This window comes from Zootoca vivipara, chromosome 5 (assembly GCF_963506605.1).
Source record: "Zootoca vivipara chromosome 5, rZooViv1.1, whole genome shotgun sequence".
NCBI lineage: Eukaryota > Metazoa > Chordata > Lepidosauria > Squamata > Lacertidae > Zootoca > Zootoca vivipara.
In genome coordinates this window covers 38,946,184-38,965,659 of record NC_083280.1, presented here as the reverse complement: position 1 = coordinate 38,965,659, position 19,476 = coordinate 38,946,184, and the positions used below count along the sequence as shown (strand labels likewise).

At 44.7% G+C, this 19,476-nt stretch overlaps 1 protein-coding gene across 2 annotated transcripts in view; it reads right to left on the bottom strand.

The window, feature by feature from the left end:
• Positions 1 to 17,495, bottom strand: part of IGF2BP2 (insulin like growth factor 2 mRNA binding protein 2) — a 53,956-nt gene extending 36,461 nt beyond the window's left edge. The window contains exons 1-2 of one of the 2 annotated variants that reach the window (XM_035134000.2): positions 16,959 to 17,495; positions 15,615 to 15,675 (exon numbers count right to left, since the gene is read on the bottom strand). In XM_035134000.2, coding sequence (XP_034989891.1) covers positions 15,615 to 15,675; positions 16,959 to 17,133 — 236 coding nt within the window. In that variant the 5' untranslated portion in view covers positions 17,134 to 17,495. The remainder of the gene's footprint in view (positions 1 to 15,614; positions 15,676 to 16,958) is intronic. The other variant, XM_035133999.2, reaches the window with a different exon arrangement.
• Positions 17,496 to 19,476: the final 1,981 nt, after the last annotated feature.

Here is a 19,476-nt window from a genome sequence, read left to right as displayed (position 1 = left end):
TGGTTTCTCCATCAGTTTGCACAGTAGCACAGTTATGATTTGTGATAATCTACCAGTGTTTCCAAAAACACAATTCAGAGACAATTAACTTAGCCTGGCTTATCCCCACATCTTGCTGTGTTGCTTGCTTCAAATATATATTTCATACTTTAGGGTTAAAATAGTCTATGGATAATTGTATTTGCAATATTCAGAAGCCATCTCCAGCCCCTGTATGTAGACATGTGTCATATACATTATAAAACTTCTCCTCCACAATGCAAAAGCAGCCATTTCAGAACGGGAGAATTTGATTTCTGATCCTTTGGGACAGTAGTGTATTTTATTTTCAACATATTTGTTGACATCAGTCTGTCTGGGGAGACAATGGAGGAGTATACCTTCAAGGGTGACGTCCAACCTTTGGAGTGTTACAGCTCCTGCTGCGGTGGTAGAGACAGCCAGACATGTTTTGTTGCAGCTAGGGCAGATGATTTCTGGTCATTTTGGACAGCAGTGTATTTTCAACATATAATGGTATTTGATAGGCAACATGAAAACCTATTTATTACCTGACAGATGACAACATATAACATATCCTAATATATGCCGCATCCTGCAATGCCACCAAGTATGAAGAGCTCAGTGAAAATCACAAGCAAAACATCAGCACAATCACGGAGTCATCTAAAATATAGTGCCCTGCACTTAATTCATTTCAACTTTGATATCCAAGCTGTTCTGGGTTATTATTATTTTTTACCAGTGGTAATCATTTCTCTTGCCTGATCTGAAACACTGCAAAAGCTTGGGAACATCAGAATCTACCTTAAAGCAGGTCAAACTATTTGTCCGTCCAGCCCCGTAATGTTTGGCTCTCCAGGTGCTGGAGACTGAACCAGAGACCCTAAATCTTGGAAGCACACTGGAGCAGCTAACTTGTACATTTGCACAATATAACAGCAGAGATTAATTTCTTTGGCACTGAATTTATGTTGTGGGGGAACTGATTTTGGATTGCTCAAGGTGACACTTGGACTATGGGGGTTCACTTGCCACAGTTTTCTGTATCACTCATACATCTCAAGCAAGGGTGACAACTTGAATAAAATATGGGGGGGGGCAGGTAAGTCCTGCCCTGCATAACCAATCACAAGACACTGTGCATACATGCCATTTGAATGGCAATTCCCATCAACTCTGGAGGGGCCAAACCCCCCTCTAACATTTTTTTGGGGGGATTGAAGGGAACTTAGCCCCTGGGAGTTGGTTCCTATGGTCTCAAGACTTCTAAACCAACAGTGCACAATCTACTTTTGCTGTTCTTCCTAAGACATGGTGGAGGTGCTGGAAGAAACAGGAAGGACTAGATGTCAGGAGTTGGGACTGTTGCCACCTGGACACATGGAAGGGCTGTAGCTCAATAGCAGAGAAGTTGCTTTGCATACAGAAAACCCTGGGTTCAATCCCTGGTATCACCAGGATGGGCTTGGAGGGACCCCAATCTGAAACCTTTGGAAGCTGCTGCCTGTCAGTGCAGACAATGCTGAGCTAGATGAACCAACCAGCAGCTTGACTCAGAATAAGGCAGCTTCCCACGCTCCTTTCTGCCATTTTACCCTACAGGCTCACATTGGCACCCTCTGGTCACATGCCCTTGTGCTCCATCTTCTTGCTGGAGTTCCTCACTCTGGAGCCTCTTCAACAGCTCGTGCCACACACCAAAAAAGAAAAAAAAGAAACTCAGAAATTCAGAAATTCCTCACCCATTCCTGCACAAAGAACTTCGCAAAGCTGTGAAGCTTGCCAGAGGAAGTTGGCCAGCAAGCAGTATCATATAACTTGCTGTTCTTCTCTCGATCAAATGCCGAAACAATGTTCCAGTCAGCCTCCCAGAGCTGCCCGCTGAGTTATCTCTGGGCCGCTCACATAATCAAATGCAGTTTATTCAACACACAGAAAACCTCGAAAACAGCCTCGTGCTACACACTGTCAGAAGTACTCATGAAAAAACATGCCTCGAAATTCAGTTTCTAGCTGGCTGCCAGGTCTATAAATAGAAAGGAAATAAGGCATTTGGTTCACAACCCAGTATTATCTCACAGTGTCCTGAACATCAGCAGCTGCATTGCTCAAGATCAAGGATTTCCCTGGAAAAGTCTCAAAGTACACTGCAGCCACCCTGAGAATTGCTGACCTTGGACAGTCTGTATTCTTGAACAGGAGTTCTAAGATGCACAAGACACTACTTGTGTTGCTCACTCCTATTTAGGCTACTTCCATAATTCTGCTCTTTCACAGGAAGGTCATAAACTTGGTTGAGCCTTAAGGAAGGATGGGAGGATGTACTTTCCCCTGTTTGTTTATTTGTAGCACAAGAAAATCTTTAATAAAAACTCATTTTAAAAAAAGAAGGATGGGAGGGAGGAAAGGAGGAATCTTGTGCCCTAGTACATAGGGATTTAACTGGCCCTTTCCACATGCTCTTAAAAAGTACTGAACCAACAAGGATATTATAACTTCGGAGTGCTAAATGATTCACAGCTAAATACTGTACTGCAAGTTCAGATATTATCAGCTAAACTGATCAATTTCTTCTGCATCTGCCATGTGCTGTATGTGCTGTTGTACAACATCCTGCTTACTGCTCTCTTGATGCTGTAGCATTATTAGATCACGGGCTATGCTAGCTGGGGCTGATGGGAGTTGTAGTCTAACAACATCTAGAGGTCATCATGTTGGCTATCTCTGCTCTACAGCATGCACAGCCATGGTTCATGTGATCAATAGCATCTAGTGCAGCACTGACATACATCATGACTCTTGCACCATGCAGAAGGCATGGATTGGGGAACCTATGGCCCTCCAAATGTAGCTAGAGTCCAACGTCCATCAGCCCAGTACAGCATGGCGAATAATAAAGAACAATGGGAGTTGTAGTCTAGAGAGCCATAGCCTAGCATGGTCCAATGATGTTTCCATGCTATACTACACTTTACCTCTTGTTTTTGGATCAGCTCCATGTCCTACCAGAAAGAATGCTGACATTCTCCTTCTTGTCCATAGAAATAATCCATACACTCCACTAATTTTGTCTTCATTTTGGCGCAGTTAATTTTTTTTCTAGAAAGCAGCCTGCAGTACCAACAGAAAACAAAAGTCTGACCTTTCTTCCTACATCGGTACTGCTTTAGATTCTCATTGTGCGAAAGAATCAAGAGGCAGAAGAAAGTTTCATTCATTAAAACTCTGCTTGTCCATTCACAGAAATGTTTGCAAATAGCTAGTTCCTTCCTTATTCATTTCAATTGGAATGCTAGAGAAGGATCTTCTGGTAGTGTTCAGAACTCAACATTCTATGCTCACTCTAGATTTCTGCCAAAATTCTACATCAAGTAATTCACTTGAAGAATAGCTTTGAACTGGCACTGAAATTATTGCCATACTTAGTACTCAAGAGCACACTTTCAGTTTTTATATGATGTTCTCTTTGAGGGAGGAAAAGTGGAGAATATAAATTATCTATTTTTTCAACTGTATGTGCATCACAATATGACTCTTTGTATCATTTTAACAGTTGAAAGTCATTTCATGGACATCAGCAGAAAGATAAGCAGAGTTTTAAAGCTCAAAACATGAAGAAGTCCTTGCTCTCCCCTATCCCCTCCTTAATGTATTCTCATTCAGTAATTTACAACATCAATGATCTTGTGGCACTGGTTTCATTCACAAAGTGCCTGGTGATAGCAGATCTCATTCATAAGATCACAAACTGATATGGGAACTACAAAAGTTCCATAACTGAAAGCATCTTTTAAAATTTGTCTAAAACCGCAAGTACCATTCACAATTTCCACCAACTAAAGGTGAAGATAAAGGCTTTCCATTTCACCTACTAAAGCAGTGGTGGGAACCCTGTGACCCTAAATGCTGCTTAACTTACACTCCCATCATTCCTGACTATTGGCCATGCTGGCTGCGGCTGATGGGACCTGTGTGTCCGGATCAGTCATAGGCAATGGAGGAATAACTAGGGTAGGGAACTACTAGGTGGAGCACAGCTCTTTTGCAGATTGAAGCGCAGTACAGAATCAGGAAGACTGCTCCAAGGAAATGTCAATAAGCCATTGCCCGTCAGTAGGAAGCAGCAAAGAGACTACTACATAGCTCATCCTCTTCTGATTAGCTCAGGGTTTCCCAAACTTGGGTCTCCACTTGTTTTTGGACTACATCTCCCACCATCCCTAGCTAGCAGCACCAGTGGCCAGGGTTGATGGGAAATGAAGTCCAAAAACAACTGGCGATCCAAGTTTAGGAAATGCTGGAATACAGCAACTGCTTCCTTCCATCACTTTTGTCACTGCTATATGTGTGCACTTTGTGGGTGCAGTGCAAGGAGGCGAGTAATCAACCATCTCCACCCTAAACTACCTGAGGGGTGCCCCCTGTCCCCATCCAGCTCTTCCCCTCACATTTGGTATCAGAGAGGGGGAGACAGATGAGTTTTCTCAAAGAGCGGGGAGAAGAATGATAGAGTCACCATCTCATACCAAAATAAAAACTCATACCAAAATAAAAAGCTCATACCAAAATAAAAACTTAGTTGGTCTTTAAGGTGCTACTGAAGGAATTTTTTTATTTTACTACAGAGTCACCATCGTTTGGAGTGGGATGCTCATTTTTCTCTGTCCCGCTACCATCTCTTGTTCAAAGATCTTGCAGCCTGTCTTCAAGCAGCCTGCAAAACTAGTTCGACCAGATACAAGTGGAACAAAAGGAAAGAGGAAAGCACATGCCATGCATACATGGTTCGGTCAGGCTCCCCCATCAATTCTCTTAAAACTCTCTTCCTCTCCAGGCACAAAGAGGGGTTCACAAATAGTGAACTCTTTCACTGCTCCCAATGGCTTTTTTGAGCTGTGTCTCAGCTCATGTGATCCTACACAAACCTGCCCTATACCGACGCAGGTCATTGCTCCATAATTGTCAGCAGCTCACAAGGTCTCAGGGAACTCAGCAGAGCATGGGGAAAATATCACTCCTTTCTTCATGTGCACTGCTGTCTGCTTTGGCTGGCTTTCATACTTTCCTCCCTCCTCAAATACAGTGGCCATATCTGCCAGCAGGGCCCTTGATATATATGGGAAAGGATGCTGTGACTAAGACTGGTTGTTGGTAGATCCTTTTGGAATGAAGAACGGTCGGAAAAAATAACTAAATAAAACTAGGGATGCACGTTGAATGTTCACCCATTTCAAGTTTTAGGTCAAAAGTGGAGCTTTCGGTAAACATAAGAAAACCCAAAACCGAATTGTGAGAAAATTGTCCATTTTCCCAACTCTGTTTGCTACCACTGCTCACCTATCTGCTTCTCCAGTGCCGTTTTATCCATTCTCATTACCAAGTTGTCTCTCTTGATTAGTCACATGGGCAATCTGGTCAATAGGGAACCACTTAGTGAAAATAATTATATTATGCAGCACAGAGGTTTTCAACCTTTCTGGGTCCATGGCTCCCTTGACCAACTACGTTCTTTCTGTGGCACCCCTGTGGGGCTCAGGAGCCCAGTTCTGTCACCCCTTGCCTGCAGAGCTGGCAGCCTCTCGCCCTTTTCCAAACACCCTCCCCTGTGGAGGGGTCCCTCAGCCTCCTCTCTTGTCCCGTCCCCTTGGGAGTCCTCTGGACAGCCGCAGCTGCTGCCCTTGATCTCTGAGATGCCCCACCCTGCCCCAAAGAGAGGTGCCTCCCCATGCTGCCCCACAGAGGCCTGGGCACCACCCCCTGGCCAACCCCAGAGGCACCATTCGCCTGTGGAACTTGTAGCCAGAGCTGATGCAACAAACAGCTGTGCAAGCCTTTGGGAGGCGTGAGTGGGCATCAGAGGAGGGAGGGAAGGAAAAAGGGATAAAGGCCAGTGTTGTCCATGGCACCCCTGACCATCATTCAGGCACCCCAGGGTGCAACAGCACACTGGTTAAAAGCCACAGATGTAGCCCATTATATTCAATTACAGTGGTACCTCGGTTTATGAACACAATTGGTTCCGGAAGTCTGTTCATAAACTGAAGCAAACTTTCCCATTGAAAGTAATGGAAAGTGGATTAATCTGTTCCAGACGGGTCTGTGGAGTACTCAACCTGAAGCGTACTTAACCCAAAGCATGGGTGTAATTGGTTCCGGAAGTCTGTTCATAAACTGAAGCGTTCATAAACTGAAGCGAACTTTCCCATTGAAAGTAATGGAAAGTGAATTAATCCGTTCCAGATGGGTCCGCGGCGTTCGTAAACCAAAAATTCGTAAACCGGGGCGTTCATAAACCGAGGTTCCACTGTGTGTGGTATCACTAAGGGCAAATAAAACCTATTGAAGGGGGAGCAATGTTTCTTGCAGCCAATGAGGAAGTCAGTGGGGTGACATCACAACAGTATGTAGGCAAACAAAGGCAATTCGGGAACCATAGCTCTCACTCTGAGCAGGCAAACTTTATCACCCCATTTTGATGCAATACACAATGGAACAGCCAAAGGGAGGGGGGACTATTTTCAATTTGATTGGGGGGGGGGAATGTCTCCCTTTCAGATCCATCCTGGGTAAGACTAGTTGCTGGCCAGAGCTGTATGAGAAACTGAGGGTGCTTTGGAAAACTCCCCACAACAGTCACCATAGCTGAATGAATGATCCACACTTGAATCTGAAATGAACCAAGTGTGGTGAAACCAGATATAGCATCAGCACCATCAGCTGAATTTCTGGAGGCAAATAATTGTATGAACTTCAGTTTGCAACTGGTGGGAAAACAACCCTCTGTGGCTAGTTTCTTTCAAAGGAAAGGTTAGCACAGTGACTCCCCCACCCCCCGCCAATACTTGTGAACAATTAGTACCCCAAACAGATTACAGTAAAATACATAGCATGAGTCAACGAGTCTTATGATTCTGGACAGGGCTGAATCATGCCATTCAAGCACCCATGTTTGGCAATACAGCAGCTGAGGCTGCAAATGAAAAAGATACGATGTCAGAGAGACACACACACAGGCAATACCACAGATAAGAGCAGATTTGCCAACTTTTGTGTGCTAGGGCTAAGGAGACTTACAGATTTTCTGAACAGTGCTAGTTCAACCTGAGTCACAGAGGCCACTGCACGGTTACGCCCCCCCCTTTTACAATCAGAGGTTCAAACAGTAACACACACTGCTGCTCTCACGTTCTCTCTCTGTCTCCTAGAAACAATTTGAAGCGCTCCTACTCAGAGGTAGCCAACACAGCGCACTTCAGATACTGGACTTTCAACTCTCATCTGCCTTGGGCCAGTAGTTAGGAATGATGGGATCTGTAGTCTGGCTGCTCTGGCAACATCTGAAGGGCACCGTACTGGTTGCTCCCAGTTCAGTTTATGAAGACCTGTATCTAATGCACAACGAAGAGATTGCTCCCTCCCATCTCCTATATTTTCACCTGGTCAAAAGGGGAGGGAGGGGGGTTGTTAACATTTTGTCTTTATCTTCAAATACAGTAACAGATATACAACTTCACCAGTAATCTCACACTAGATATAGTTCATTGTGCATTTGTATGGCTTCGTGCTTAGGCAAACCTCAAACCCTTTAACTCAGTCTCCATGCTCCCAGTTTTCATTGCCCTTTCTTCTTCATCATTTCATTTGTGCATACTTTGTACAAAAATTAGCCAGACTCTCACATAGGACAACTTCAAATAAGCAAAGGGGGAAGCATTTCACCAAGTTGATGAGACCAAGGCACACAGGGAAGCATCTTTGGTGATTCTCCTATACTTCCCTTCACCTAAAGAGCTGTCAAAGCCCGAGCCTGGGCATCTTACGGAAGTTATACAAGACTTTACTATCTGGTCTGGTATTTACAGACTGCAATTAAGAAAATCTAATTGTTCTAATCTGCCAGTTATCATAGTTTTTCAGGAGGTTTGAAATCTTAGCGTGGATAAACACTTCAGAATACACCTAATAATAGGAAGGATGAATTGTACAAAAGTATCTACAAGTCTTTATGATTTGGTCTGCACAGGGACTGTATACCTACTTGTGCACTTAAGTCTACTATGTGATCTTCCAGGCTTCAAAACACTAATGCTGCAAAATAGACTGGGACATCAAAGAAAAAAACTCCAAAATCTGGACATCATTTTTTTTAGGGGGGGAGTAGTTGCACTATAAAATATATACAAATAGGGGCATAAGGTATTGCTGAAGGAGATAACTTGATTAAAGAAATCCAGATAAGAGAGATTTCCAAAACAGAAATGAATAAAGATTAGCATCTTATTCATAACACCTCACAGAATGAGTCCATCAATATGAACAGTTTTAGCTTTCATTTAAAAAGTCTGTAACTATTAAGTACAGTCCAATTTCTCCATTCCTAACAGAAGGGTATTATAAAATCAAGTTCAGTCTACGTTTGGTTAGAAATGAACTGTGGTGTTGAAAAATGAATGGGGTTGCTTATAGGGTAAGAATGGAAATATTCAGAGAACTGGAATAGTTTCTCATACCGGTAGTTCTTCAGTTAATGCAGGAAAGAAATTTACATTATAGCTTCCCATTATACACACTATAATGTCAATTTCGCATCATTTTTGTATACTGTATCATCGTTATGCTATAATTTGCTATAGATTTTCAAAAGAAATTATCTTATACCCTAAACATCTTCTCCAACTGGTTGTACCTTTATGGCTGGTAAATAAAAAACATTGTTGCCCTTTTCAACTGATGAATGAATGTTTAGATCAATGTGAATTAATACGTAGGAAACTAGAATATGTTAATTATCAAAAGCAGGAACGTATCAACTTTAAAGTCATACTGAACAAAATTAGCCCAGAAGGAAAATGCTTGTTCATGGCATCAAGATACAGCATATTACAATCTTGAAGGCACGTAGATGCAATGTTAGAAACTGGTATATGAAAGCTAGGAGCTAAATGGCACCTTAAACCTAGGTTATGGGCGCAACAACAGAATGTCTAGGCACACTTTTTATAACAAGAATACAAAGCTGAAAATGAATAAACTGCAGATAAAATATTATGTTAATTTTTCACATGGTCTAGTCCTTTCCCTACCCACCCACCCTAATATTCTTAAGAGGGTCTCTTCTCCAGACTTCAGAGAGTAGCTGGAAGTGGGGAGGCAGAAAATGGTCCTCCTTTCCTTCCACTCTGCAGTTTTAATTTGAAATCTTAGGCGGCACACTACTGCGCCCAGAGCTCAGAAACTGCTCATGCTAATGAAATCCCCTGTCACAAAATGTGCCTAGAACAATGGGAGTTTTGAACACTGCGTAGACGATGTTAAATAAAACTTGTACCAGCAAATCCAGTGTGAGAGTTGACAATTAATCTTTCCAAGTACAGTACTATAGTACCTTTTAACATTTCTTAAAACCACCCCTTTGGCCCATACAGGGATTTACAGCTTTATCAATCAGTTCAATAGTTAAGACATGATAATATGTGCTGAGTTTATACATATGACTAACACTAACTCCACGGTATCAAGTTCTGCACATATATCTTCTTTTAAATGTATACAAATGTACATAACTAACATGAAAATGATACATCCACATCAATATATTCAGCAATACTCCCCGCATCCCAGCACTCTCAGTGGCAAGATTTTATTCAGCACATTTTATCAGTTAAGTTTTTTAACAGAGGATGACAAATGGTTGCGCGCACACACCTTTCCAAAATTCCCACTGTAGAGAAGCTGGCTCTAAAAACAATGGGCTAGAACTTAGAAAAACAAACTTAGGGATAGGGATTTAACCATGTTGAGACCATTTGCTTATCTCCACTGCATCACTGATTTTCATTTGTGCCACTAATGAAATAACTAAATGGAGCGTCACTGGCCATAGGTCTCTTGCTACTATCCTGGACCAAGGACGGGTATTTTGGTTTACAGCACTGGCACTATTTCAGCATAAGCAGATCCTTTGTATCACAAAATCACATTCAAGGGATAGAACATTTAAAAATATGGATTGTCTCTCTAGTAACCCTTAATATCCCTCCACTAGAATATTCACTGTTGACTTCTATTCACAGAATTCTCAAATTCTCCACAACTGCCTCATCTCTCTAACTTTTGTGTTTCTTTACATCCAGTTAACTACCACAGAAATGACTCACAGAAACAACATAATCCAGACCAGACACTCCAGTCACTCCTAGGGAACCAATTTTATAGTCTAAAAATTGTTTTGTTGGATGGGAACGGTAGGTGATTCAGCATGTTCTAATTAAACAGAAGTCTCTGTCTTGATAACACTCATTGAAGCCACAGATCTGGTTTGCTTTAGGAACAACTCAATTACACAGCTGTAATTAACAAATATTTACTAACACTTTTCTATGTGATTTATTTGAAAACAAGAGTTTTCAAATAAAGTGTAAAATAGATTTGTAAAAGAGCACCACAAGACACCAAACATTAGCAAAATCAAGCTCAGTTTCTGCTGCTTTAGGAAGATGAGAAACTGTTTCTATTACACAATAGTTTTAAAACAGGATCTCAGGAGCGCCTTGCCTTCATCCCATGAGGAAATGTTACAAATACATGAAAGATTTTCAGGATTCATACACTCCATTTCCAACAGAAATTATTTCCTTTAAGAACAAGAACACATAACTTTTGGATGAATCTTCAAAGAGTCCCCCCAAAATTAACCAATTTTAAAATAACCATGTTACTAACTTCTTTTACTCTCTTAATGCAAATTAGCTGCAAACTAAAATTTATCATATCTTCCATTCACTTACGTTGCATGTCTTTTTATTTAGATACTGCAAATTCACTTTTTATGTTCTTAAAATTAAATATTTTAGCCCACAAAATAACTTTTTTTCCAAACAGGAGAACAAGAACATTTTGCACTAGTTGCTACATTACTGCCATATTTCCCCATGTATACGCTGTGAGTTTATACAAGTAAACTTTATCAGTTCTGTTCTACAGGAAGGCACAACATGATATTACTGCAAACTTTCCATTCAGGGTGTGCAACTAAATCAAAATCAGTGCTTAATGCAAAACACTTGTGTAAATTTTTCCATTCCAATAATAATTATATTTAGCAAGGTTCTAATTCATAAAAGTTCCTTAAACAAACTGGATTATTTTTTCACCAAATTAAATGTTCTATAAAACATCTGGATTTAAAACACATTTTGAGGAGAGATATTTTATTTACCATTTCTGCACAAAGCAATACAAGCAGAAAAACAACAACATGAACAGGGCACTTCCCTAAAACATTTGCACCCCAAAAGCACTGAAAAGTGGCAATATTTAATTCATGAAATATATTAAGAGCCTTTTGTCAGCCTTTGGCTGAATTACCCCCCCCCCCACGCCCCACACATTGTCATGTGGCAGACACCATTTTCAAAGCTACCTCTGCCTGCTTCCTCCTGAGTCCTAGCTTGCTAAGAAATAAAGAGAGGAGGGGGAGGCACCACAACACAATGCAGATTAGCAAATCCAGATCGAACCCTCACATTTTTGCTACTTTCTGAAAACTTTGTTTTCTACTGCAAGAGTGGAAAGAATGAGACGCTACCTAGACACCAAGGCAAAGCTATATAACCCGCTTAATACACCATATCTGCAGCCTACTGTCTCTTACAAATCCTAAGCATGTTTAACTGGAAATACATCTCACTGGCTTTAACTGTACAGTAGAGTGCTAATCTGCTACAAAATACACACACATACCAAAATGTGGCACCTTACAAATGGATATATTTATCGTGACATAAGCTTTTGTGGGTCAGAGTACACTTTGGCTCTTGGGTGTTATTTTTTTACTGATCTGGATGGAACAGACATTTTAAAAAGTTTAAGACAGTAGGCTTAAATCCAACTGGATTTGAGCAGCAATTAGTTTAAATTTAAAACACGGCATCGAGAGTAGCTTGAGATGTCATACAAAGCAGGTTTCCTTAACAAGTTATGTTTTGATCAGACACACACTTGTGAATTTAAACATTCAGTCCAAACGTGACCATGAATCCCACCAAACAATGGCGAAAAATGATTCCTCGTTACAAAATCTAACCATCTTTTTTTTTTTTTTAAAAAAAAGAAAATCCTCAAGCTGTGCTTAACTTACCACAGTGTGAAAGGTACTTATTGTTTATTAATATAAACATTTTTGCATTCTAATTAAAGATGACAATATCTTGACATCTGATCTGGAAAGTTGTCCCAGAACCATTTCCATGTCTACACACAACCAACTTTCCCTACAAAGCCCATGAAAACATTTAGAAAGATGACTGTGTTCAAGTGGATTTGGAGCGTTCTGGGAAGCTGTTTGATGCATACCTAGATCTGACTGAATTTGAATCATAGAATCATAGAGTTGGAAGAGACCACAAGGGCCATCCAGTCCAACCCCCTGCCATTTGGAGATGGAGGTGCATTAAGCTTCTGAAAATGTAACCTTAAAGAGCATTGCAATAGTCCTACTGAAACATATCGATAGCTCCCATTCTCCAAATTGATTACAACTAATTATCGGGCAATTAACCTTCAGAATCCTTTGGCATGACAGACAGGTGAAAGGGTATTAGAACATATTTTTATTAATTTGTCTCCCTTGTTTCAACTCCCCCCAATGTTAATAATATCAAAAAAAATGTCATTCTCGTGGCTTTTTTTTTTTGCATAGTAACCAGTTAAAACAAGTGCTGTGTTAGAAAAACAGAACTAATTGGGTGAAAAGCTGCTAATCATATGACACTAAATATTTGCACCAGTCTAACTACCTGAAATCATGTTCTGCAAATAGCAACCAGAATATCCAATCCTAAACTTGTTTACTTGCTGGTGTAGCAAATATTTGGAACTGACCACAGAGTGACAAGCTTCTGCCACTTATGCATTTAAAAAGAAAATAATCACAATTTTCTGATGCATTCATAATCCAGTGCCTACTTACTTGGGAGCAAGCTCCACTGAAGAAAGACAACTCAAAAGTAAGAGTGAGCATGCACAGGATTGAGTTAGCTTGGATTTCTTTATCTAGCCTCCAACACTTTTAGGAGTGAGCAGTGCTTTTTTTCTTTAAAAATGTTTAGGGGAACTCTCATTTTGACTCAGGAAAATCACCATTTTATAGTTCAAATTGGGAAAAATAAATACAGTAAATGGACAAGAGTACAAAGATTCACAAAATGTTTAGGGGTATGCATACCCCTGCATACCCCCAGGGGGGAAAAAGCACTGGGGATGTGGATTTATCAATGAGAAGTATACCCTGTACACTTAGAACTGTTACCAACTTAACACCTACTACCAACAACACTGTGGTCAACAGAGTTTATTTCCATATAGCACATGACAAAATCAGGACGTTGCAATTAGTTATGTGGAAAACAATAAAAACACTGAGGTACAAATGTCAGTATGAAGTCTATAATTTCTAAGCTGCTGTTGCGAATCAATGTTTTTGCTGCTACAGACTAACACCAAGGATGCCGCTTACATGTAATCTCACAATAAGGTAAAGGTAAAGGGACCCCTGACCATTAGGTCCAGTCGTGACCGACTCTGGAGTTGCGGCGCTCATCTCGCGTTATTGGCTGAGGGAGCCAGCGTATGGCTTCCAAGTCATGTGGCCAGCATGACAAAGCCGCTTCTGGCGAACCAGAGCAGCACGCGGAAACGCTGTTTACCTTCCCGCTTGGAGCGGTACCTATTTATCATGTTCTGAAGCTACTCATACAAATGATCTGAGTAACAAGTTCCAGACTGCATAGGTTTTCTCACGTTAAATATTCTCTCCACTTGATTATCACTCTACCAAAATTCTATACAAATATTTCAAACACAACATTTCTCATATTTCTGCACTATTTCTTTTAAACTTTGGAGTAAGTTTCTTTTAACTAAAGGCATCTATAAAAAATTCCATACCATACTTCTTTTCAAACATCAGTTTGAACTTCAGTTTTTTAATCCTAAAACTAAATTGTGCATTTTGAGAAATTAACACGCCAAAGCTATTTCTTAAACGGAACCTCAAAAATATGTCTGGAGCTTGCACACTACTCAGAAAGTCAATAAATGTCTCTACACTCTCAGGAACTCCTTGTTCACTGCATCCCTCCCAAATGCAAAGCAAATTTTACTACTCTGTTGCAAGTAGGTATGAAGTCAGAGCCTTCAACAATAATGGTTATTGGTGTAACTAATTTTTCCATGTACTACAAAGGCTTGCTGCATTGCTTGTGATGAAGAATCACACTTACAGGAGAGAAAAAGAAAGGAAAAAAGAGAAAGCCACAAACACAAGCCCTTCACCCATTATGTCAGAGATCTGGAAACAGTCTGCAGCAGAACTTATGTGCTTGTTAGACAGCTGCAGTGGTAAAAGAACAGTTACTTATGCAGCAATATTCATAAAGCATATTGGAATTCTACAGATCAGGAACTCCATACAGCCTTATAACAACCTAAAACACCACAACTTTTTGAATGTGCTTTGCATGGAGTAAGAGAAAAACCCTCAGATGAGGAACTACTACACAGCAATCAGAACAAAGACTAAATCAGAAGGCGACACATTAACACCCCATATAAAACCACACCCCTTCATGGACCATTGCCTTGTCATGGCGAAGGGGCTTGAATAACTCCAAGAAGCTATGAGTTATGCCGTGCAGGGCCACCCAAGATGGACATGTCATAGCCGAGAGTTTAGATTAAATGTGATCCACCTGGAGAAGGAACGGGCAAACCACTCCAGTATTTTGCCGAGAAAACTCCATGGACATAAAAAAGGAGAAGCTTTGAGAAGAAAGTGAGAGTTTCCAAGGCATGCTCTGGTTCATGAGGTCACGGAGAGTCGAACACGACTAAGACGACAAAACAACAACATAAATCACACTTCTGCCATGGATCCATTAAAAAGCTCAAACTACTCCAAAGGAGTACAGGTGGTCATACAGGTCGTGTGGTAAGATCCTTTGGCAACAAAGATATTTGATCTCTGGAGTGTGAGGTAGGTGCAGCTTGAAAGTTAAGAAGTAGCTTTTAACACTTCTTTAGCTCTGAATACAAACCAAAGAGTCACAGGGCATGCCATGGGCTTGCTCATTTTCAGTTCACTTTTGGCTGGTCAAAATAGGAACTCTAAATGAATTGTTAAAAATGTTAGCCAGCATAATGGCTGAAGTCCTAGGCATGTTTACTTTAATGCAAACCTCCCTGCCCCACCAAAAAAAACAATCAACTAGGGTTTTACTTCCAGGCAGTTGTGTGTAGGATCGTACTATAAATGGATTCTCAAGACGTCACAGGAAGCCTTTTGTTAAGGCACCATGACATTTCAAAGAAATTATCAAGTTGCTGAATTGAAAACAATGCTTCACAACCGAATCCATACAGGAGGAAAGACTTTATGGTTTCAAGAATGAAAACGACTCAGAAGCACCAAAAAGAGAGAGAGGCAAACACGCAGCTAGCTACTAAACAACATACAGCATCACAGCCTAAACTTAAGTGACGCAACCTCCCTCTGCTTCTGGGTCATATGACTAAATCGACCATAGTAAACAAAAGAACATGAAAGTACTTACCTTAATTTTTTAGGGACAGAATAATCCACTTCCATGACTTTGCCATGCAACTCCGCTTTACCTTAAAAGTGGAAAAAAAGAAAAAGAATTGTGGAAGCGTTCTGGTGCTCAGAAACGAAACTCGACTAGAGCTGAGGGAGGGTGGCACACTTCTTGATTCGCCACAGTCCACGACAGAGCGAGGGCTGTGGGGAACGTAGCACCAGGCATCAGTTTTGGGGTGAGAACTCCTGGAAAGTAAGTTCCAGCTCTGAAAGGATTTTAAGCACTTTGTGAGGGAAGTGTCTTTATTGGGGGGGGGGGCTTGCCCAAAGGAATTACCCCTCCCCATGCCTGTGAAACCATCCTTTAGACCTATTCCTTGGCTCAGTCCTTTTGATCTGAAAGTTGGGAGCGTTCACATGAGCACGCATTCCGAGGCGGGAGAATACTGCGCGTCCGGCTCCAGTACCGCCCCCTCAGCTCTAAGTCTTCTACCCCATACTGTTCGTATGAATGCCCCGCGAACTACCGAGGAGCCGGGCAGCTCATCCCCACGCCGAAGGGCTCTTGCGTGGGTGAGCTCGCCCTGCCTGATCTTCCTGCCCCCCGATTCCACCCATGCGCGCATCAGCAAAGGGCCATCCGGCTGCTCTCCGGCTGGCCTTTCCCGGCGGCTTCCAGCCTGGCCCATTGAATCCCGGTGGCCGGGCTCCCTCCCGGGGCTGGGCCAATCCCCCCTCCGGCTGCTCCGGCCTTGGCTCGGCTCACTCGCGGCGCAGCTGCCGGCCCCAGGGCTGCGCGTCGCTCGGGCCCCCAGGCACGTTTCGAGCTCTTTGCTCCGGGTCCCAGTCGAGTTGGGACAGGGCACCTCGTAGAAAGGTGCCCGAGATCTAGTGGGTGCCACGAGAGCTGGAGGGAGCCGTCCCCAGCGCCCGGGAGCCGCTCAATAAAATCGGAGAAAAAAATCAGCGAAAAATCCCTCCCTCGCCCGCCGGGCCGCTCGCCGGAGCGCAGCGCGCGCGCGGGGAGAACGGGAAGGGGCGCACGGGGCGCGGGGACCGGCTCGCAGGCTCCGGAGGAAGCATCGTCATCGGAGGGGAAGAGAGAACCCCGTCGGTCGGCAGGGACCCCGGATCGCCGGAGGTGGTCTGGGTCAAGCGGGGAGTCCCTTCGTCGCCACCGACTCCCGCCCGAGCGGGGATTCCCCTGGCCGTGCAAGCTGCCTCGCGGGCTTCGAGGGGCCTCGACCAACCCGCGGGAAGGAAGGGACAGTATCTGGGGATGGTGGGGGGAGCAAAGTAAGCCGTCTCCGCGCACGCCCCCCTGACCAACGCGGAGCGCGGCGCCTCCAGGCTTACTTACCGGAGAGGGTCTCGATGGCGCGGATGGCCCAGTTCTGGTCCGGGTAGTCCACGAAGGCGTAGCCGGACTTGAGCAGGACCTGCCCGGTGAGGGGCAGCTTCCTGTCGCCGAAGAGCTGCCGGAGCTCCTCGGCAGTCACGGCCGGGCTCAGGTTGCCGATGTAGAGCTTGTTCATCGTCCGCCTCTTCGGGACGGGGGGAGGGACCGAGCGAAGCCGAGGCCGCCGCGGCCACCCCCTCCTGCTCGCCGGCCGCCCACCTACCTAGCGGAGCCACCCAAGCCACTACCTCCCCGCCAGCCGGCCCGGCCCAGCGCGCTCCTCTAGCCGCTCTCAACAGCGCCCCGCAGCCGGGCGGGCAGCGAGCGAGCGAGAGAACGCGCGGGCGGGCGGGCGGAGCCCAGCCCAGCCCAGCCCCACGCGAACCCTCCTCCGAGCTCCGGGTCGCTGGGGCCCGCGTCTTCCACTCCCGGGACCGGCAGGAGGCGGAGGAGGCGGCAGGCAGCGCGTCTGGTGCAGACCTGGCTGGCCGGGGCGCCCGCCGAGAGATGGATGGAGCGGCGCGATGGGCTAGCAGAGCCAAGTGCCAAGCAAGCGCCGCCCCCTCGCTCCTCTCTCTCCTCTTCGCACGGAGCACGTGGCCACGTGCCGCGCGGGGATGCAGCCCCGGACCCGAGCTGGCGAAGCCTTCGCTCCCGCCTGGAGACTCGGCGGACGGAAGCGGCAGGAAGAAGTTCTGCCCCACGCCGAGGCCGGCGGTCCCGGACGAGCCTTCTTCCCTGCAGCGGCGGAGGCGCTGGAGTTGCAAGAAGAAGCTATGCTTTTTCGGGTCATTCGTGAGCCAGATTGTAAAACAGCCCTAGATGATGATGATGATAGTAATGATGGTGATCTAAAACAACTGGCAACTTTTTTTGCGCGCGCGCTCGTTCTGTGTGCGTGAGCGCAGGGCGACTTAGTTTTACCCAATCACAGGACAAGCGGGTCATGTTTACGTGCGGGTGCGTTTAATAAGTCTGAATGCCCCTGGACGGCAAGAAAATGCCTTGTTTACTTTCTCAGCTTTGACAGGATTCTGAAAGCGAGCGCGACTTTCCCCGTAGCCCACGTTTCTCCGCTGGGTTTGAGATTTCTCTCTCTCTCTCTCTCTCTCTCTCTCTCTCTCTCTCTCTCTCTCTCTCTCTCTCTCTCTCTCTCTCTCTCTCTCTCTCTCTCTCTCTCTCTCTCTCTCTCTCTCTCGGCGATTATAGCCTATCAGAAAAGGCGAAGGATCGCTGTCTTGCGGGCAAGCCGCGCTCTGCCTCCTGCTCGCCCACTTCCGGATTCCCACGGCCCAGTCCAGGTCCGGGGATTCCCAGCTCCGCGTTCGATGCCCCGCTAGCTCTGGAGGCAAACGGTGCCCAAGTCCAGGGGCTCATCTGGGACGATTTATAGAACGGAGGTGTTTGGACTTCAGTGAAATCGGAGTCAGTGCAATTTTGAGAGCCTGCTTAAACACTACCGTCTCGATCCCATGCAGCGTTTACTCGGGAGCAATTTCTGTTAACTTCAGTGGGAAAATACACTCGGGATGGCTGCGCGACTGTGTTGACAGGATCCTGACCGAAATACAAGGGCGTCAGCTGGGGAAATAAGAGCAGCGTTGTGAAGAAGATGGCCCCCTCTCGCTCTCAAGACGGCGATCATGGAGCCTGGCTATCCTGTCTTTGAAAGAGCAGCAGCAGTGGCGGAAGAAGCACGATGATGGCCATGTGTAGGGGAGAGGGGCTCTAGTTCAGTGAGGGGAGAGGGCATCTGCTTTGCTAGCAAAAGGCCCCAGGTTTAATGTCCGGGTAGGGCAGGGAAAGTGATCTGCGTGAAAAACCCTGGAGAGCTGCTGCCTATCAGTATTGACAATCCGAGGCTAAAATGGCAGGCTGACGTTCCTAGAGTTTCCCTTTCCCCTTTGCAGAAGGCTCAGCAGTCCTGTCTGCTGTGAAGCCCCTCTGTCACAACTACCCCTCGGTGGGGGAGACGCTTCCCCTGAATTTCTTGGCTGGGTAAATAAAAGCAACGCGACGGCGCGTTTCCGCCCACCTTTAAAGATGTTCGTGGCGACGTCACGGTCGGATCCGCTGCACTGACCGAGAGGAGGCTCGCATCTCCTTCCCGTTATTCATGTCTGTCGGGATGAGCCACAAGGTGCTCGGAAGAGGAGCCAAAGTTAGAGGCATCGTCGGCGAGGAGAGAGGGAAGGGGGGCTCAACGAAGTTCTTCTGCGCAGGCTCCGAAAGATGAATGGAAGATGCGATGCGCCTCCTCGTGTTTCTGTGCATTTCCCATTCATCCCGAGTGAGCTTGTGAAAGACATCTATCCGGGTGGATTGTGCCCAAGGGGATTGTGTTATGATGCTGAAGTTGGTTCTTGGCTCCAAACGCGGTTAGGGCCCAGAGAGTAGATTGATTTGCACTTATATCCCAGGCAGCTTAGGCTTGGTCTATATATATATTTTCTTTTTAAAGAAACTTCCCCCTCCCCTC